At 38.8% G+C, this 22,243-nt stretch overlaps 1 protein-coding gene and 2 long non-coding RNA genes across 4 annotated transcripts in view; 2 read left to right on the top strand and 1 right to left on the bottom strand.

Moving 5' to 3' along the window:
• LOC125139352 overlaps positions 1–20,361 on the top strand; it is a 29,748-nt gene extending 9,387 nt beyond the window's left edge. The window contains exon 4 of the long non-coding RNA XR_007138394.1: positions 19,777–20,361. This is a non-coding gene — a long non-coding RNA (uncharacterized LOC125139352). The remainder of the gene's footprint in view (positions 1–19,776) is intronic.
• LOC113659027 (interferon-induced protein 44-like) lies at positions 1,091–20,361 on the top strand. 2 transcript variants are annotated; one of them, XM_047802858.1, is made up of 8 exons: positions 15,661–15,791; positions 15,903–16,001; positions 16,138–16,171; positions 16,365–16,569; positions 17,125–17,274; positions 17,431–17,602; positions 18,948–19,051; positions 19,145–20,361. In XM_047802858.1, the coding sequence occupies exons 2-8, from the start codon at positions 15,956–15,958 to the stop codon at positions 19,310–19,312; spliced, it is 879 nt and encodes a 292-aa protein (XP_047658814.1). In that variant the 5' UTR covers positions 15,661–15,791; positions 15,903–15,955; the 3' UTR covers positions 19,313–20,361. The 2 variants fall into 2 exon arrangements, with proteins under 2 accessions (XP_047658813.1, XP_047658814.1); XM_047802857.1 differs by lacking the exons at positions 15,661–15,791; positions 15,903–16,001; positions 16,138–16,171 and adding exons at positions 1,091–1,163; positions 1,274–1,307.
• On the bottom strand, positions 4,128–12,446 carry LOC113659028. Its single transcript, XR_007138395.1, has 4 exons — positions 11,795–12,446; positions 6,020–10,306; positions 5,825–5,924; positions 4,128–4,399 (listed from the first exon to the last, which is right to left on the bottom strand). It is a non-coding gene; the product is annotated as an uncharacterized LOC113659028 (long non-coding RNA).
• Positions 20,362–22,243: the final 1,882 nt, after the last annotated feature.

The following is a 22,243-nucleotide window of genomic DNA, read 5'->3' as shown; positions in this document are numbered from 1 at the left end:
TAAATTTACTAAAAAACAAACATTTTCAATAACTGAACTGTATTTACTTTATTATGCTGAAACTTTCAAAGCTCTCAGCTATAACTGCTGTTGTGTTGGTGTGCAGTGTTTAAATTTATTGTGGCAGAGATTATTTCCTTCTGAACTTGTTTTAACTCTGAACTCTGGATCTGTGAGGTTCCATTTAAGGTTAATAATAAATCTGTATAAATCTCTTTGTAAGTGTTTACACCACTGAGAATTATAAAGCAGCACCAAATGTTTAAGTAAAATGTAGAAAACAGTGTTTCATTTTGTGAATGTTATTAGAAAACACAGTTCATGTGTAGAGTTTAGTTTTATTAACATTTCACTTATCAGGCACTTCATAATCTTTCACCACGATACCTTACTCGACTTCTCCAGGTTTACACTCCTTCACGTGCACTCAGATCTTCATCTTCAATTTCTCATGTGGTACCTCGGATTCGACTTACTACTGTGGGTTTAGTTATGTTAACCCCCCCCCGCAATTCTCTTCCCCTCCATGTTCGCAATAGCGAGTGCTTGTTGACTTTTAAAACGCGTCTTAAGACACATCTTTTTATACAGGCTTTAGCTGATGTCTGTCTTTGTAAGAGTGGGGAAACAAACATTTATAATACTGAATCAGAGTTTATTGGATAATAAATCAGATGCATAATCAGATTAAGTGGCTTGTTAGAATTTGACTAAATCCTGTGTGACATACAATACCAATATTCTGTAATATCATGTTTTCTGTAGCTCCAGAATCCTGGAGGAACGTCGTTTCATTTCACTAGTGCGTCAGTGATGTGTGGCTAAAATAACAATAAAATCTCTTTGACATGATGTGTGTGTGTGTGTGTGTGAGATAGAGAGAGATATGAGAAGGGAGGAGGTGGGAAAAGCGAAAGCAACAGCACAGAATCCTGCTGAGCTCACACTTGGTAAGTGCCGTTTTCTTTCCGCTCTATAAAAAGGAGAAAAATAACTATACATCATACATTCATGGAATCTGATACATGAAATACTTTTGAACAAGTTTTTATTTTAAATTTAAGAAAATTACAAATTTTAGGTTTTTGGAAGATCATCAGCTTCAATGGAGGAAAAAATGGATTGGGGACAATCAAAACAATCAAAAGCAGATCCTCCAAAAGGTTACAACACTTTGTTGAAACAAATCAAGTGAGAGATAAATAAATAAATAAATTAATTTTCCGTTTATTCTCTCAGTTCTGTATTATCAAAAGTGTCATTTTGTGTACAGACTTCGAGCAACCTTGGATAAACCCAGACTGGAAGTGAGTAATCAACTTAGGAATGTTTTGTTTGATTGAAATCAGGCTTGATATTCCATATATCTAAAGAAATAGTACAAATCTGCATAGTTTGCAAGAATATAGACCAAAACTTCAATAAAGGGTTTGATTACATACATCATCCTTGTTGTTGTAAAACTTAATCAGTTTGGTCAGAAGTCACGTCATTATTTCAGTAGCGGTGATAATGATAACCTCTCAGTGTGTTTATCCCAAACAGCAAATGGAAGCTGAAATCTGAGTTAGAATTAAAATGTATTCATGGAAAGCCTTTTCAAGGGGGACCAAAGACATACAACAGATACAGTGCATTCAGTACAATACAAAACAAACAAAACATTACCAGACAATTCCGCTCACAGATCCCCGTCCCCTCCAAGGTATACAAATGTTTAGAAAGACATTTGTTTCAGGAACCACAGCAATTACAAAAACCGACAATCAGTTTTCAAGCACAAGATACAGTAATCCCTCGCCACTTCGCGGTTCAAGTTAAGCGGCCTCAGTGCATCACTGATTTTTCAAAAATATTAATCGAAAAATAAAAACGGTTTCCCAGGATGTCAGACAAAAGAGAGAAACTCTCTCAGAGGTTTGTTCATACCCACGGGCACTCAAACAAGGCACGTGATTGGTTCCTGGCATGAGATCTGAGCTGATTGGCTGCGCATCATCGCATCCTCTCCCAGCTTCTTCCCTTGTCGTATCTCACCACTCTCGTTCACGCGGTCAACTGTGTCTCGCGTATTGTGTTCGAAATTAACTTTTTGTAAAGCTCTTAAGATGCCTCCTAAGCACCGTGCCCCTGCGATAGATTCCTCTAGTGAGCCCAAGAGGAAGAGGAAGATGATGACCATCAGTGAAAAGGTCAAACTTGGGGCCGATCCTAGTTCGCAGATTTTCACCTATCGCGAGGGGTTCCGGTCCCCATTAACCGCGATAAACGAGGGATCACCGTATTTCAAGGAACCATTACAATTAAAAGCATTTACAATCAGTTTTCAAATAGGTTAACAGAGATGTTCTAAAGGAGCCTAAAGTAGTATTAGATCTCACAGATGGAGGCAGATTATTCCAGTCTGAAGGAGCATTAAAACAGAAGGACCTCCGAGCGACTACTTTGCACATAACAGGGACAATAAAAGTCAGATATCGAGAGTGTCGAAGAAAATAAGTTGGAGTATTTTGTACAAAAAAAATATTTTCAAATATGGTGTCAAGTTCAAATAGATGTAATCAATGTGTGGTTTGAAATTTAATTCTGGATCAAGCCAAACTCCCAGATATTTAACAGGAGGTCTCTTGTCACTGGAGTACCGTTATCAAAAAAACAGGTTAAGTTCAGCAGATTTAATAGATTTAAAATCTGTCTGTAATTTGTTGTAATTTGACATCTGTTATGGAGATGAGCACTGAACCATAAGAGAGCATTTCTATTAAAAACTATGGAATTAAGCTTGTCCAAGAGCAAGTAGTGATCTACAAAGTCAAAAGCCTTGGAGAGGTCAAGAAATATAGCACCAGTGCATTGATGATTATCACAGGAGGAGATCGTTATGCATCGTTAGTGAATTTACTGTAAAGCAGTTGTAGTGATCGATAAGGAGATATGTTTAATTGATTGAGATATTTATATAATTATTGATAAATAATCTTTTCAAATATTTCGGTAACTGTACAAATAATAGCGATTGGATGATAATTACTTAAATCTGTATTGTCACCTCCCTTAAATATTAGAGTTACTCTTGCTGTTTTCCAAACAATTGGAATGGAACTCGTACCTAGAGACATATTGTACAAATCAGAAAGTGGATGTATTAATATACTGGATCCAAGTTTAAGAAATTTGGCTTCCAACCCGTCGGGTCCAACACTACCATTTTTTAATTCAGAAATGGCTTGAGGTACTTCAGATGGCTGAATTCTAGAAAATGAAAAGGATCCATCAGTTTGATTTGATGAATTAGAAGAAACTAAATAATCAGTAGTAGTATAGTGAACTACTAATTTGAGAAAAGTGTGCATGGAATGCCTGAGCGATCATAAGAGGATCAGAAATAACAAGATCATTAACAATAACGCTATTAATAGAGTCATTGTTTGATTTATTAAGGAGGTGATCTAGATGTTTCCAGGACTGTTTAGGATTCCGATTTTGACTAAAGGATTCCCTTATAGTAGTTACAGTAGATCTTGCATTCAGAGTTTGTGCTTTGCGGTGGTTCCTAACTTGTTGATAAGGTCTTTAGACTGTTTACTTTTTTCCCCCCACACATGATCACGTTTTTTGAAAAGGTTTATTAAATCAGGACTAATCTGTAGGAGATGTCGACCTTTCACACGAATCGTTTTAACTGGAGCATGCGGATTAATTATTTTTGACTTCAGAACAGAAGAAATCCCATGCATTCTAATCAGAAGGAATTAAATAAAATCTAGTCCAATTAATATTAGCCAGGTCATTTAGAAATTGTTCAGTATTTATATTTTTGCATTGTCTGACTTTAATATTTTTAGGTGGTAGTTTGGGTATTTTCATTTTCCACACACAGAAAACTGAGTGGTCACTAAAGCCCACAAATTAGCAACAATGAGCACAAAACAGATGTCGTTAGAAAGTTAGAAACTCAGGACGGCAACCGATACAAAACAACGGGGTAAACTGGACATAAGCAACACACTTCGGGTGTCATCGTCTCCTATTACCCCAGATGGAACTGTCTCATTGCAAAGAAACAAGCTCAGGGTTCTCATTGATTTAGCGTTGTAGTGAGTTAAAAAGGGATGTTTAAATTATTAATTTTAATTTAATTGTACAGCTGCCACACCCCACCCCCAGCGGGCCGCGGTAAAATGATCAAACATTGACCGGTCCACAGCAAAAAAAAAAAAGGTTGGGGACCACTGTATTAAATCACCGGAGAAAATAAAAATAAATAGCAAAATAGCAAGCACATAAGAATCACAATTTGCCCACTAGGTATTTCAGTGAATTCCACTCACTGAGGTCTTACGAAATTGGAATAGTAATGTGCAACAGAACGCCAAACATAATACGGCAAACGTAGAACCTGCAATCAAAAAAAAAAGGGGTCTGAAAGGTCAAGAAGTTATTTATTTATTCATTCATTCATTCTTCATATTTCATAACAAATGCTCTACTGTACATAATTCACCCTTTCACTCTGAACACATTCTTAACCACAGTATGACAGTGTGGTTGTCATGGACCGCTGAACAGTTCCCTGTATGAACACCAGAGGGCGGTCAGGCAGAGCTTTGTTTATTGTCTGTGTTCCTATGTGCATCTCTAAGTTTTGTGTTTGCACATGGGTAGTTGACGTGACATGGCTAGTTGACATGACATGGCTTTTTCACTGTCACAGAAGATAAAACAATTTATTTCACATTTTCATAATTTAGAATACTGTAAATGGTTAAACATTTTCTTGTTTTATATGACTTTGTTGTTTTAATACCCAAGTTATTGTTAGTTTTTTTTAGAACTTTGAGCCAAATCTCAAAATTGTCCTATGGTGTGAAGGTAGACAACATTATTTCATAAATATTACATTTTATAAATAAAGAAAATAATGTTTCAAAATCTTAATGAACACTCCTGGCATAATTGTGCAAGTGTCTATTTCACTAAGTGGCCATCACTTTTCATAAACATACATTTCTAAAAGTGTAGGAATTTCATAAAGTTTGCCACAGAAAAAAAATGTCCTTTGGTGTTATGCAAAAACCTAATTTTAATTTGGGCAATATCATGGACAACTACATTTAATTGAAAGACTCCACTCAAGGTCATGTGACTGAAGACCCCTATGAAGGCCATGAGAAGTGCACATGGTAAGTATTTCTCTCAGAATTATTTAAATATTTAACTATGTTTTAAGACCACTGAAGTTAAGTTTTTTTGTCCTTTGGTGTGACACCATTCAGCTATTCATGGTGAAAATGATTCTAATTAGTACTTTCATGTAAAATAAATATCACTTTAAGAAAATAATGTTTTAATAATGTGAACTCTGTCTCAAGTATTTATTTTATGTTATTTAATATAATTTCTTAGTACTTTTTAAATGTCACACCATAGGACACATTTACAGTATTGTTGAGTGAAAAAGTGAAAAAAATATGTGAAGTCATTGACAAAATGAGTGACCAGTACTATTTTCTGAAACTGCGGTTTTCATACTCCACAAATATATGTGACTTACAAATATATATAACATATGTATCTTAAAAAGTTATGCTTTCCAAAAAAAGTACTTTTTCTTGGTCATTTGTCAACTACCCACATGTCAAACGGCTTTCAGAGTCTCAGGTGTGGCTTCTGCTTGTTTGTAATGAAAACCTGCACTAACACCTGCCCTAATCAGATAAGATTCTACGTCCTGGTCTGGATTGCTTTTATCTGTATTTTATTGCACTTTTCTTCCCACAGTACAAAACTTACAAAATCACTGACAAAAATTCCGTCACCTTACCGTTTGTCCTCAATGATGTTATGGGTCTGGAAGATCACGAGGAAGAGGGAATTCAGCCTGATGATATCATTAATGTGCTGCATGGCCGTGTCAAAGAAGACTATACAGTAAGAAAGACAATGAAAATGTCTTAATTCAAGATCACCTGTTTTTTTTTACTAAACTCAATCATTTTCTAATGTTTATCTGAACTACCTCGGGTCACGGGGAGCCTGTGCCTCTCTCGGGTGTCATCGGGCATCGAGGCAGGATACACACTCTCATTCACACACACACACACTACGGACAATTTTCCAGAGATGCCAATCAACCTACCATGCATGTCTTTGGACTGGGGGTGGAAACCGGAGTACCCGGAGGAAACCCCCGAATCACAGGGTGAACATGCAAACTCTGCACCCACAAGACGGAGGCGAGAATCGAACCTCCAACCCTGGAGGTGTGAGGCAAACGTGCTAACCACTAAGCGTGCCCCCTTTTACTCATAACATATTTAGTAAATGATCTACATCAATTAACTACAGATGCCACATGATCAGATGATGCAGTAATTTAAAGTACTTTATATCCTTTTACTGTTCTTTTCTTTGTCCTCAGTTTAATCCTGTTTCTCCACTGACTGATTATGATCCAGACTACATACATGAACCCAGTCTGAATGACAAAGTTCACTGTTTGGTGAGCGTAGTGATCTATTTTATTAAAACTTACGCATGTTGTATTTCCTTGTGAAATTTGGAACTGGACATGGAACATGGACATATCAGCAGATCATGCTCTATGAAAGTGCAAAGAAATATGTCACTATCAATGCACACAAAGGACTGTACACTTACTGTAGGCTACCGTTCGGAGTAGAGTCAAGCCCAGCCATCTTCCGACGCACCATGGAAGGAATATTGCAAAACATGCCACACGTCACACACAAAACATTTTAGTCACAGGGACTAGTGAGCAGGTACATCTAAGAAACCTGGACAAGGTATTGTCTCAGCTAAAAAGAAGTGGGTTGAGGCTGAAAAGGAGTAAGTGTGAGTTCCTGGGAGAGGAGGTGATATTTATAGGCCACAAAATCAGTGCCGCAGGTGTGCAACCAGTTGCAGAAAAAGCCAAAGCGATCCAGGAAGCACCCACACCACAATCAGTGAGTGAACTGAAGGCTTATTTAGGCCTGTTGAACTATTATCATAAGTTCCTGCCTTGTCTATCCAACTTGTTAGCACAACATTACATGCACTGTTGAGGAAGGAGACAAAATGGACATGGGGCGCTGAACAAGAGAAGTCAAAGAATCTTCTGCAGAAATTCTACACATACTTGTATGGAAGAAAGTTCACCATTGTAACAGATCACAAACCGTTGATTTCATTATTTAATGAACTGAGAGAAGTGCCACAAATGGCATCGCCACGTATACAGAGATGGGCGGTGACATTGCAAGGAACATCTGGCAAGGAACATCAAAATGCTGATGGACTAAGAAGACTACCCTTAACTGAGAAAGGAGTGGAGACGCAAGCAGAGGAAGAAAGAGTACTCCTACTTGACAATGATGTGCCCCTGGTCAAAGCAGAACAGGTGAGAAAATGGACAGATAAAGATGCAGTTTTAACTCGAGTGCGAGAGTATGTGCTCAGAGGATGGCCAATGAGAGTGGACGAATCCCTTTTTGGGGCTTACACTAAAAAGCGAGAGGAACTCAGTGTACAGGGTGGCTGTGTTCTTTGGGGGGCACGTGTAGGCATTCCCCCGCCGGGCCGGGCAGCTCTACTGAAACCATTAGGGTGCTTTCACACCTATAGTTCGGTTCATTTGGTCCGGACCAAAAGCAAAAAATGACCCATTGTAGCTTTTTATCAGTTTTGGTTCCTTTTCACACCACACTGATCGTTCTGTTCTGCACCAGTTGAAACAAACCAAAATGCAGTCATGTGATAACATCCACATCACTCATTGGCCAAATGTCTTTGAGTGTATTTCCTAAACTGCTTGGTCAAAATAAACGTGCGGGAAATTTCAACAAAACTCCGGAAGTAAACAAAAAGAGGAAAATACAGCATACAGTACACCATGGAGAGACGACTGCGCGCTGCAATTATGTTTCGTGTTTGCTGTATACAAGCAATGTAGTAGATTACACTCTATGCAAAATCTTAATATTCAAAATGAAGCGTGGATGCAGCTTGAAAATATCATTTTAATGCACTGCAAACGGTGAAGACGCATCGCAAGACACTTCAGGAGGCGGCGAGCATTACTTTTGTGAAACTGTGACATGCTCGTCTTCCGAAAATATTGCCAACGACCCCTACGGCAGCTGGGTTAGTCCAAAATGCGCAATACTTTTTGCAGTTAGGTCTATTCGATCTCGCACCACATATGAACCGCACCAGAGTTTGTTTGAAAGCGTACAGACCACCTCTTCAAGGAGGTCTCTGTACGCTTGTTTGGTCCGCTTTTGGTGTGCACCAGAGTTCGATTGCTGCATTCTCACCTGCCCAAACGAACCGCACCAAAAGAACAATCGAACTCTGGTACGATTTAACCGAACTAAACAAGGCAGGTGTGAAAGCACCCTTACACATCAATCACCCGGGCATAACCCGAATGAAAGGTTTGGCAAGAAGTTATATGTGGTGGCCACAGATGGATGCGAAATTAGAGGGCATGGTAAAAACTTGTGCCACATGCCAAGAGAATAGAAATCCCACCCCTTGTGCACCTTTACACCCGTGGGAGGTGCCAAATCTGCCATGGAGAAGAATCCACATTGATTATGCTGGTTCGTGGTTAGGGAGAATGTTCTTAATCTTGGTGGATGCCTACTCTAAATGGCTAGACGTGTATCCATTAAATAAGTCTACCTCTACTGTAACCGTTCAATGCCTGAGACAAAGTTTTAGCCAATATGGAATACCAGAAATTGTAGTATTGAACAATGGCACTAGTTACAAAGTGCAGAGTTCCAAGAGTTCACATCACCGCATCATGCAGCTTCTAATGGACTGGCTGAACGGGCAGTGCAAACGTTTAAAAGCCTCTTGAAGAAGAGCACAGGAGATTCTATTGAGAAAAGACTGGCTAGAGCATTGTTCAGTTACAGGATCACACCGCAGTCGACTACTGGGAAATCTCCTGCAGAGCTGTTGTGTGGAAGAAAACCACGGCCTACCTTGGATCTCATCCATCCTGATTTTAACATTCAAATACAGGAAAAACAGATGAGACTAAAGTTTGATCATGATCGACATGCTAAAAAGAGACAGGTGACTGAGGGTGACCCAGTGAACACTAAAAACTTTGGTTCGGAGCCTATCTGGATTCCTGGGACAGTGCAGAAACAGACGGGACCGGTGTCTTGTACTGTGGAACTTGGAAATGGTCAAATTGTGCGCCGGCACACAGATCAAGTGAGGAACAGGCATGTGGGGTTTTCAGAGGAAACTCTGGAGTTGGAGAAAACATCCAGGAAAGAGGGAGACGAGGTAACATCAATTGTGGGTGTCACAGTCTCTAGAGACTCTAATATGGAGCAGACAGAGGAAGCGACCAAAGGTGTGTTACGGTCAGAAATAAAGGTTCATGTTAATTCATCTCCCTGTGTCTATGTCTACATATATCTGCACCAAAGGATATTACATACACAAATCGATGCAAGCAGAGTTGCACAGTAGCTCACAGCACAACACACACTTGTTAACCCACTTCTGTTCCATGTTTTCATGTTTCATTCTCTGAACATTACATGCTACATTTTTATAAACTTCTATTTAAATTTTCATGAATTGAACACGTTTTTTTTTTTAATCTATGTCTTGTCTCCGCCCACGTCCAGCCACTCATCACTCATAACTTATCTGTGAACCCCAGGCATCCCACATGTGGTTCTGATGACAAAAATCGATACTGATGTCTGCCCACTGGTTACAAAGGATCTAGCTGAGGTTTACAAAAGCAGGAAAATCAAAGAAAAGGTTTTTTCTTCTTACACATATTATCCTACTTGTGTTTAATTTTTCTTGTAATCGATACAAATTTGATCCTGTTTGTATTTTCTATGTGTCTAGATGCAGGAATGCAGCCACACAATTGGTCCACCACTGAAATGCATCTTCTCAGTGAGCAACTATTATAAGGAGACTGAAATAGATGACAAAAAAGAAGATGTGCTTATTCTGTCGGCATTAAAGGCAATTGCAGGATTTGTTAAGGATTATTTTGAAGATTTAAACATCTGAGTATCTGCTAAAAAGTCCATTTGGAAAACAGAATTGGGATGTAGGTCTTTATCATCATCAAATGGAGCTCATATATTAATCTTGATTAACTACTTCAACTAGAACTACAAACACAAAGTCATAAGATTGTAATTTGTGCCTGTAGCTGCACTGGTTCAATAAAATAATGCCCACCCATCGTACTGATGTCGTTTGAATTTTACACACACTCTCTCACTCGCTCTCTCTTCAGACACCGTGAAATCTATAAAAAATATAAACACGTAACATTCAAATACACATCTCACAATCATAAAAATCCACAAACTACAATTCATTCATAATTAGTCTCAATAATGACATTACAATGCACAATACAGGGTTTCCCGCAGCGCTTTTCAGGTAAGGCGGCCCGCCTAAGCTCGGAAGCCCTACCGCCTTAACTAGGTTGTCCAAAAACAAAACAAAAAAAAATATTCCGCTGCACAAAAGGCCGTCAAGTGCATATGCTGCGAATGTTTTGTACTTTCTACTTTTATGTTATTTAAATTTTATATTTAGTGTTAAATAAATAATTGTTAAATGTAGTACAGAGTCTCTGGTCTATCTTACAAAGAAGCCCCGCCCAGCCACTAGCCCCGCCCACAAGCCGAACCCTAACGCCTTAACTAACAAATTTTCTGCGGGAAACCCTGCAATACAACTTCTATATGTATATATGCCCTCTACCATTAAACTTTAATTGGATGGAGGACCAGGTTCTTACTTTGTCTCTCGATGGGATATCACTTTCCTTCCTCTTGTACTTTTGTCTACTTCTAAGCTTAATTAGACGTGTACAGTAACTGCAGTAAGTTATCACAAAGCTTCAATCAACTCACAAGATAAATAAACTCACGTTTATTTATGTACAAGTTGAAATATTAAATAATTGTTTTAAGTATATGTAACAAACAAACAGAATAAACAAAGACAAATTTAAAGTAAACGCCAAGTAAACAATGTGCAGAGATCCAGTGTTGCATATACTTCAGATCAATTTCAGGAGCATAAACAAAAGCATCAATAACCCAAAACTCCGGGAAAATAGAACACACAATTAGGGTTGCAAAATTCCAGGAATTTTCAAGGCGGGAATATATGGGAATTAATTGGGAATTTAAAAAAATGCAGGGTTGTCTATAACAAGGAACTTAAATGTAGTTAAAAAAAAATATCTTGCAGCATAATTTTGTTTAAAACAAGATTTAATGCAATTTAAGTTGAATTTGTACCCTGCGTTCCTCGGTCACTTGCACACAGCACACTGCTTACTGGAAGGCCATTGAGGCCAAAACCCCTGCAGGTACTTACATTCTTCCACAACAGTTGATATTAGCATGAATATTAATAGGATATTGTATATTATTATATTATTATTATTATACATTCTTAATTGTACCCAATACTTGAACTTAATAACTACCTTACTAACTCGTAATAAGCAGTAAATTAGGAGTGTTATGACCAAACAAAATGTTTATTTATATGATATAGTTTATATAAATTTCCCTATATTTCCAAATAATTCCAATAAATTCCAGTAAAGTTTCCAATTTGGAATATTCCCAAAATTTACAGGAAACTTTCCGCTCCGTTGCAATCCTACACACAATATAATAATTCTCAGACAAACACATGCGTGGGCCCACACACACACACACACACACACACACACACACACACACACACACACACACACACACACGCTAACCTGTTGTAGGCCTGTAACGTTGCTGGGGAGCGTGTTGGCCTTTAAAACAACAAATGGCCTGTTCAATCTTCCGAGCTGAAAGAACACAACAAACAGATCACCTGAATGCCTTCCAAGGTGGTTTACTTCTCTCACATGAAGCGGTAGATATCCCTGTAGTCTCACGGCCTCCTCTCTCGACCAGCACCGCGATACTGTATCACCATGGCAACGAGACTCCAAACCGTCACAACTGCTCCATGATTTTCTCTCCGTCACGAAAACTAAATAAACTAAACGCACTGCTGGAAACCCGTCAGATAGAATTCTCTTTTTTAGCTTAGTCCTGTTAGTTAACGTAGCGACAAACTGCGCTGTACAGCAGACTCACAAGAACAAACCGTAAACGTTTGCTATCGTACAGAGTATAAACACCAATCCACTAAATAAAAGTATTAAAGTATTAATAACACTTCTTCCGCCAAATACAGACAGTTTAACACTTTGCCAGTTTGTGTTTTATATAGCCGACTTAAACTCGATGGAGCAAAAAAAAAAAACAAATCTCTCCCTTTGTCCAATCAGAATTCACCATCTACCCGCTGAGGCGGGAATAAGTAGAAAATGGCCAATCACAAATAACCGAACTAGCGTGCTAGGCAAAGACACGTTTTGAGCCAGTGCATTACTAACAAACCTTGTACATGCGTTACCTCTTAAAGGGGAAGTACACAATTATTTCAGCCGTACACACAGACACAGTTACGATATTGTTTGATCCACAAACAATCCTAAACGACCAATTACACTAAAAAAACAGAAAATATACTTAATATAACCCTAGCTGGGCTACACACATATGTGTGTATATATGTGTGTGTATATATGTGTATATATACATATATACGTATATATATACATATACATATACATATATATATATATATATATATATATATATATATATATATATATATATAAAATACATAACACATCCTACATAACAGCACATGAACAACATTATAATATTTGACACACTATTAACAGTTACCGTGTGCGCCTTTTGAACCACATGCAGATAAATGGTAGTTATTTGTGGAAGCCGTTCACATCAGCATGTTAACGTGTCCATGTCGTTAAATAACAAAAAACAGTTTAACTGTGGTTAGCACGTTCGCCTCACACCTCCTGGTTGGGGGTTCGATTCCCACCTCCACCTCGTGTGTGTGGAGTTTGCATGTTCTCCCCGTGCCTCGGGGGTTTCCTCCGGGTACTCCGGTTTCCTCCCCCGGTCCAAAGACATGCATGGTAGGTTGATTGGCATCTCTAGAAAATTGTCCGTAGTGTGTGTGTGTGTGAGTGAATGAAAGTGTGTGTGTGTGCCCTGTGATGGGTTGGCACTCCGTCCAGGGTGTATCCTGCCTCAATGCCCGATGACGCCTGAGATAGGCACAGGCTCCCCGTGACACGAGAAGTTCGGATAAGCGGTAGAAAAAGAGTGAGTGAGTTAAAACCTCTTATGGACCTCCGCCTATATGCATTGCCCAACAAAAAGTGGTACAGCTCCCACATACTTTGACACACAGGGGTGAGTTTGATGGTCTCATTTGAAAGAAGAGATTCTCTAGTTTCAGAAACTAGTTTCAGATTGATTCTAGGCCTTACTGGCACAAAGTTACAGGGGTTTGAATGCAGATTTTCCTGTCCGCCTAGGTTGTTTTTCTGATAAACTGATTAATCTTATTTTTCTGGAACATGTTAGGGACAAAATAACAACTGAGCGTCATAGCCACATGTCTTGGCTTTCACCAAAAATGGATTTTATATGAATATTTTTCTACGGCCCTGGTCGTCTGGTGCAGCGTTTTTGTGTACTTGTTTACTATATAACTTTGAAATAAAAGGCTGCAGGCTCAATCTGACAAGCCATAAATAAGCCTAGACTCTCTCTCTTTCACTCTGGTGTGAAAACAGGCCTGTAACTTGACACCCTGAGCTGTGAGAGGGACAAAAGGTCAGGGATTACGCAAGAATTCTTCTGCGCATCCAGTTCACGCAGACACAGTCAAAGAACATACGGCATGCCGCATACCGTTGGAATCGTCTGCTTATTGGCTAAACAGCTGTATAGGTCCCGGCCCATTTCATTGCTATTGGAAGGAGTAATTGTCAGTCAAAGGCGGGTTCCCAAAAATGAGGTCATGCCACCATTGGCTTCCCAGCCGTCTATCTCTGCCATACAAGCACTGATTGGCTCAAATGAGGGCTTATTTGATTCGTTAGGACCTGATTAGATTTGATTCGTTTTTGAATATCCCAATTAGGAGTTAGAGCGGCAAAACGAGATTTCACTTCCTTGGACCTGTGTGGATTTTTGTGGATTATTTGTGTTGGAATATAGAATTGGTTGAAGAGTTGATAGATTTGAATATGAGTGTTTAGAAGAAGACACAGAGGGATCAGACGCTGTACCTAGACAGCTGGAAGAAGATTCCAAAAGAAAAGAAGATTATAATGCATTATGTGTTGTTTTATTTGACACATGTTGATGAGGTGTGCCCAATAGGATTTAAGAACTATCTACAAAAGCAGACGTGTTAAGGAAAAGGTAAGTCAAAAAACAGGTTAAGTTGATAAAAAGAAAAAAATAAATTTACTAAAAAACACAAACATTTTCAATAACTAAACTGTATTTACTTTGTTATTATGCTGAAACTTTCAAAGCTCTCAGCTATAACTGCTGTTGTGTTGGTGTGCAGTGTTTAAATTTATTGTGGCAGCATGAAATGATGGTTTCCATCTGAACTAGTTTACCCTCTGGACTCTGGATCAGTGAGGTTCCATTTACGGTTAATAATAAATCTGTGTTTATTATCTCTAACAATATCTCTGTTGATGATTCACAGTGTTTTCCTACTCAAAATCAAGTCAAGTCAAGAAGGTTTTATTGTCATTTCAACCATATATAGCTGTTACAGTACACAGTGAAATGAGACAACGTTTCTCCAGGATCAGGGTGCTACATAAAACAAAGACAGGGCTAAGGACAAGTAGTCTTAGCCACATAAAGTGCAACTGTGCAACCTGGTGCAAACAGTGCAGGACAAGACAAACAAGACAGTGCAGGACAAAAGACAGTGCAGGACAAAAAACAGTGCAGACATTAAGTTACAAGACAATACAAAAAGTACAAAAGATGCAATACACAAAAGACAATAAACAGTAACAGAAACAGCGCCGACCGACCGGTGTAAATACTGAATGTTCAAACAATATTTCGTGCTTAAAAGAATGAACAGCAGCAGGTTCTTAGCAGCAGGTCCTTTGGATTATATATAGAGTTGTGCAAAAAACAGCAGATGACTGAAATATTGTATAGTATGTGCGAAATGGCTGAGATATTGTACAATATGTGCAAAAACAGCTGAAATGTTGAACAGTATGTGCAGCAGAAAAGTGTGCAAAACAGTGTGTGTGTTTTGTGAGGGTCTGTGCAGTCCATGCTGATGATTACGATAATGTCTTTAGACAATAAATGTGGATAAAGTCCATGTATTGTATATGTAACTGATGTCTGTCTTTGTAAGAGGAACATAAACATTTATAATACTGAATCAGAGTTTATTGGCCCTGTGCATAATATCAGATTAAGTAGCTTATTAGAATTTGACTGAATCCTGTGTGACATACAATACCAATATTCTGTAATGATATCATGTTTTCTGTAGCTCCAGAATCCTGGAGGAACGTCGTTTCATTTCACTACTGCGTCAGTGATGTGTGGCTAAAATAACAATAAAATCTCCTTGACATGAATTTTGTGTGTGTGCGTGCGTGTGTGCGTGCGTGTGTGCGTGCGTGTGTGCATGCGTGTGTGCGTGCGTGTGTGCGTGCGTGTGTGCGTGCGTGTGTGCGTGCGTGTGTGCGTGCGTGTGTGCGTGTGTGTGTGAGATAGAGAGATAGGAGGAGGTGGGAAAAGTGAAAGCAATAGCACAGAATCCTGCTGAGCTCACACTTGGTATGTGCCGTTTTCTTTCCGCTCTATAAAGGAGAAAAATAACTATACATCATACATTCATGGAATCTGATACATGAAATACTTTTGAACACGTTTTTATTTCCATTTAAGAAAAAGACATATTTTAGGTTTTTGGAAGAAGATCAGCTTCAAAGGAGGAAGAAATGGGTTGGGGACAATCAAAACAATCAAAACCAGATCCTCCGAAAGGTTAGAACACTTTGTTGGAAAAAATCAACTGAGATATAAATAATTAAATAGAAGAAACAAATTAATTTTAAAGAAAAAATTGTCTGTTTTTTCTCTCAGTTCTGTATTATTAAAAGTGTCCTTATTTTGTGTACAGTCTTCGAGCAACCTTGGAGAAACCCAGACTGGAAGTGAGTAATCAACTTAGGAATGTTTTGTTTGATTGAAAGACCACAATTTAAAGGGTTTGATTATATACATCATGCTTGTTGTTGTGAAACTACATTAGTTTGGTCAGAACTAATTATTCCAGTAGCGGTGATCTGTGTGTAATTTAAATATCAAATGAGAATGATAAACTCTTAATGTGTTTATCCCAAACAGCACGAGCAATCTGAAATCTGAGTTAAGTGAACTTCTTACATTTATGGAAAACCACCAAGACATCAAGCAGTTCAGAATACTGCTTCATGGACCAGTTGGAGCTGGGAAGTCCTGCTTTGTGAACTCGGTGATGAGCGTATTCAAGGGAAGAATTGTAGTCAGGGCAGCTGAGGAGACGTGTGCTGGAAAAAGCTGCACAAAAACAGTAAGAGTTGTTTTTTATTCTCATTACATTCATGGAACAATGAACAGAATAAGAAAATTAATCAGTCGTTCAAATCTTAAATACTGGAGTCATGTTTTAAATATTATAGCTCTAAGTGCATTGTAAAGGGGGTCTGAAAGGTCAAGAAGTTTTTTATTTATTTATTATATTTATTTATTCAATATTTATATTTCATAACAAATGCTACCGTACATAATTCACACTTTCACTCTGATCACATCCACACTGTCATGCTGTGGGTGTCATGGACCTCTGAACAGTTCCCTGTATGAACACCAGAGGGCGTTCGGGCAGGGCTTTGTTTATTGTCTGTGTTCCTATGTGCTTCTCTTTAAGATTGGTGTCTCCACATGTATGTGTCTCACCCTGTTCCATCTGATTAATCCCATGATCTTGGCTTTCAGGTGTGGCTTCTGCTTGTTTGGAATGAAAACCTGCCCTAACACTGGCTCTAATCAGATAAGATTCTACGTCCTGGTCTGGATTGCTTTTGTCAGTATTTTATTGAACTTTTCTTTTCTTTTCTTCCCACAGTACAAAACTTACAAAATCACTGACACCGATTCCGTCACCTTGCCGTTTGTCCTCAGTGATGTTATGGGTCTGGAGGATACTAAGGAAGATGGAATTCATCCTGATGATGTCATTAATGTGCTGCATGGCCGTGTCAAAGAAGGTTATAAAGTAAGAAAGACAATGAACATGTCTTAATTCAAGATCATCTGTTTTTTACTCATAACTCATTCAGTAAATTATCTACATCTACAGATGCCACATGATCAGATGATGCAGTAATTTAAAGTACTTTACATCCTTTTATTGATCTTTTTTTGTCCTCAGTTTAATCCTGTTTCTCCACTGACTGATGATGATCCAAACTACATACATGAACCCAGTCTGAATGACAAAGTTCACTGTTTGGTTAGCGTAGTGTCTGCAATGACCATCTCCTTAATGACGAATGAGATGATTCAGAAGATGAAAGCTGTCAGACAATCTGCTCTCGGATTGGGTGAGTTACTAAATGTTGTGTTATATGTAATAATCTTACATACATTACATTATTATATTCCTTGTTTTTATGGATTGATTTGTTTTTAATAGTTAGTGGGGTTTTTTTTGTAGATGAGCATTTGTTTGTTTATTCATTCTGCAGTTTTTTTACTTTTCAGAAAACTAGGGGCCAACCGAAAAAAGAACATTTTTAAAATCTCCATAAATGCTTTCATAAATGTGTGTTAATAAATGAGGTGACTTATTAAGAATATATTTAATTTCCCACTCAGTATTACTGTCCTGCTGTCTTTTGATCCCGCCACCTTTATGAGGTATTTTGGGATTTTAGCTAATTTGACTGTCTGAAGGTTTCTGGCATGAATGTGTTGTTGAATGTTAGCGCTTTTCACACATTTAAATAAAAATAAAACATTGCTTAGGTGAGCAGCACACATCATTACTCAGCCGAGCTGAGAAGCACACATCATTACGTCGCTGGATTCCGCTTCGGTTCCATATTTTTATTGCTTTTTCATGTTAACAAATTGTGTTTTGGTTCATATTTTTTCTCCGCTAACATTTTTCTTATCACTGATCATCATGGTTCAGGATTAATTTCACCTGTTTCTAGATTAGTTCCTGATTTATTTTATTAAAACTCACATATGATGTATTTCCTTGTGAAATGTATACTTTAGCGCCCCCCGCCCTGTTCCAGGCCAAGGCTAAACCCTGTATGAGATGTGTTCAGTGAAGACATTTTTTCCACAAACTTTTCCTTTACACAAAGCGATGCAAGCCGAGTTGCACAGCAGCCCACAGCACAACACACACGTGTTAACATGTTCCTGTTCCATGTTTTTATGTATCTACACATGTTTTGTTTTGATTTATGTCTTGTCTTTGCCCTCATCCTGCCACTCATCTCTGATCTCCCTTATGTGTCAGGATTTAATCTAACCTCTTTTCCGAATATTTCAGGGGTGGCCAACCAGTCAGAGACCAAGAGCCATATTTTTTACTGTGTTACTGCAAAGACCGGCATTATACACATGGGCACATATGAACATCACCTTTTTTTTTGTCATTTTGAGAGTGAACTTGACACAAATTGTTTACTCAAATGATTTTGCTCCTACTGAGAAACTTGTTTGACGAAAATACCATAATGAACTCAAGCGAAGCGAACACGCATATTAAAAAGACACAAATGCAAACTTCGATATGACCGTAGGAGCCGCATGAAACCGGGCAAAGAGCTGCATGCAGCTCGGGAGCCTCGCGTTGGCCACCCCTGTACTAGTGTCTCTGTATCCTCTGAGCACCCTGACAGCTTTCTTTAACTTATCTGTGAACCCCAGGCATCCCTCATGTGGTTCTGATGACAAAAATCGATGCTGATGTCTGCCCACTGGTTACAAAGGATCTAGCTGAGGTTTACAAAAGCAGGAAAATCAAAGAAAAGGTTTTTTCTTCTTAAACATATTATCCTACTTGTGTTTAATTTTTCTTGTAATCAATACAAATTTGATCCTGTTTGTATTTTCTATGTGTCTAGATGCAGGAATGCAGCAACCGAATTGGTCCACCACTGAAATGCATCTTCCCAGTGAGCAACTATTGTGAGGAGACTGAAATGGATGACAAAAAAGATGTGCTTATTCTGTCTGCATTAAAGGGAATTGCAGGAGTTGTTAAGGATTACTTTGAAGGCATAAACATCTGAGTATCTGCTAAAAAGTTCATTTGGAAAACAGAATTGGGATGTAGGTCTTTATCATCATCAAATCTTTATGGAGCTCATATATTAATCTTGATTAACTACTTCAACTATAACTACAAACACAAAGTCATAAAGTTGTAATTTGTGCCTGTGATTACTGGTGTAGTCTAATTCAGAGCATATTTAATTGGCTATTATTAAATTTAAGCCTCACATCTGCTTATGCTACAGCTCACTGTTATTTTTAATGTTATTCATACGTTCAATGTTTGAGAAATTATATCCTCTATTACATCCTGCTTGATAACCACTTTTTGTGCATATTTAAAAAACAGCAATAATAATGACTTTATCGGTTGTTGTGAGACAATGGCATGTACAGGATGGAGTTACAGGAATCTTCCTACGCCCTGATACTGGTTCCCTTAATACTGGTTCTCAGCAAATAAATAATAATAACTATAAAGTTACACCACAACCAATTATTAACTTATCCATCAGTAGACAGACACATAGATAATACAAAGAGAAGGAAAAATAGGGAAAGAAAAGAGAAACGTAAGGTGAATAAAGAAAGAAAGATTGATGTAAAAATACAAAAGGTATAAGAATTGGTTGAAAGATTTGAATATGAGTGTTTAGAAGAAGACAACGAGGGATCAGACACTGTACCTAGACAGCTGGAAGAAGATTCCAAAAGAAAAGAAGATTATAATGCATTGTGTGTTATTATGTTTTATTTTCAGACGCTCAAGAAAATTCTGAAATGCTTTTCTTCTATTTACAATCATGTATTCTCCTGTAACCATGTATTCCCACAATCCACACACCAGGACTAATTACTCCACCAGCTGTTTCCTATTTCTGACACTATGTTCTAGGTTCGGTTTTGATCTTGTTTTCAGTATTATGGTTTCTGATTGTTTGCTGCCTGCCCTGACCTGTTTGCCTGTCATTTCCTGTCTGATTTTTGCCTGCCCTACGACATTGTGTTTCCTGTTGCCGACCCTGCTTGTCTGTTACGAGTTTCCAATAAATACGCTGCAAATGGATCATCAGCCTCATGACTGCTCATTACAGTAATAGAATTGATTAGATTGATATTGCTTATTTTTTCTGTAAACTTAGATGAAAACCTGTTTCTTGTAGTGAAAGCTTATGAAGGTTACTGTGTATTCCTGGGAGTAATCTGCATGCAAGTGTTTCAAGGCCTGCTGTTGAAGTGAAGCCTTCTGTGTTTTATAGCTTGCTGTTGAATTCCATGGTGAGAGAAAGCTTCAGTCATATATAATCACAGCCTGACCAGTTGCAGGAAGTTAACTGCAACCATATAACCATATATAGAAGTGTTAACCTTGAGAATAGAGAAAAAAAAAGACATTAGTAACACACAGAGTTGCCGACGAGATATGTTTGGGAAAACGAGAAACGGTTATGAGACAAGATGGTGTCTGTCGAGAAGGCACAAAGCCGACCAAACCCAGCAGCCAAATCCAACTGGTAACAGTAATGCTACGGAATGTATAAAAGCCCACCTTGAATGTATAAAAGCCCACGGTGGCTTAGTGGTTAGCACGTTCGCCTCACACCTCCAGGGTTGGGGGTTCGATTCCCGCCTCCGCCTTGTGTGTGTGGAGTTTGCATGTTCTCCCCGTGCCTCGGGGGTTTCCTCCGGGTACTCCGGTTTCCTCCCCCGGTCCAAAGACATGCATGGTAGGTTGATTGGCATCTCTGGAAAAAATGTCCATAGTGTGTGAGTGAATGAGTGTGTGTGTGTGCCCTGTGATGGGTTGGCACTCCGTCCAGGGTGTATCCTGCCTCGATGCCCCATGACGCCTGAGATAGGCACAGGCTCCCCGTGACCCGAGAAGTTCGGATAAGCGGTAGAAAGTGAGTGAGTGATATATTACACACATCTATCTGTATTACACTACTTTTAATAAAAACAAGGCCTCCCATTGTGAGGATCCTGAAAAGACAAAAAGGTCTAAGTCTGCCTCCTTCATTCAAAGATTCAAACAATAGATTAAGTAGAAGAACTTAAAGAGGATCCTTAGAAGACCTAGGGGACTTCGAAGGACACCTGCGTTCAAGGTAAGACCAACTTTGATAATTGATCTTGTGTTTTCAACACTAACCCGTGCTAGGACACATCCTTTAGTGGGAGAGCGGAAGGGTTTCCTATGCAATCCTAAGTACGTCAGTATAATTACATCACAGTGATGTCATATTTTACTTTGATTAAATTTTTTTATTGTATTTGCAATTTTTTTATCTACTTATTTTCACTATAATATTTTGTTAATTTTTCTGAGAACTATAATTATTGCATGTATAAACTTTTTTGTAATGGTGTTTAAATCTGTTCATTATTATAGCATCCCCAAAATATAAACAATTGTGCCATAAATGTGCCATTAGTGTAAACAAACAAAATAGTAGAAATGTTATAAATAATAATTACAGTGAAGACCTGCCAACTCCTGTTTGGTACCTGAGAATCGCTGAGACCTCCGGCGTCGAGGTGGATGGCCTCTACTTCGGGGCGCGGCCTTTTTGGGCTGGGCAGTGTGGAAGTCACAGAGGAGTTTGGGATCAAGGATGTCATCTTTGGGGACCCACAAATGTTCCTCCACCGAATCCCTCCGTCGACAAGATATTCTAACCGACAACCCTGGCGCCTGGAGTCCAGGAGCTGCCGGACGCTGTACACTAATCCTCTTCGGGGGTGGGGTGGGGTGGGGGGTGTCCCCAAACTTGATGATGGGTGTTGGGGCACGAGGAACATCCGTCTGCTGTTTCTGGCACCTGACAGCCCCCTGCAGGTGATGGTGAACTGAATCCCATACCCTCTCACTCTCTTGGAACCAGTGCTGAACTGAAGGGAATTCTGATGGCTCTTCCGTCCAGGGGAACATTGGAGGTTGGTAGCTG

The sequence above is a fragment of the Tachysurus fulvidraco genome, chromosome 18, assembly GCF_022655615.1.
Source record: "Tachysurus fulvidraco isolate hzauxx_2018 chromosome 18, HZAU_PFXX_2.0, whole genome shotgun sequence".
In the NCBI taxonomy this organism is placed as follows: Eukaryota; Metazoa; Chordata; class Actinopteri; order Siluriformes; family Bagridae; genus Tachysurus; species Tachysurus fulvidraco.
This window is presented reverse-complemented; position numbering and strand designations above follow the sequence as displayed.

Coding starts and splice junctions, on each gene's coding strand:
- LOC113659027 (XM_047802857.1), top strand. CDS start 1,106: ATGGAGGAAAAAATGGATTGGGGACAATCAAAACAATCAAAAGCAGAT. Junction 1,164..1,273: donor AAAAGCAGATCCTCCAAAAG/GTTACAACACTT, acceptor TTTTGTGTACAG/ACTTCGAGCAACCTTGGATA. Junction 17,275..17,430: donor GTGTCAAAGAAGGTTATAAA/GTAAGAAAGACA, acceptor TTTTGTCCTCAG/TTTAATCCTGTTTCTCCACT.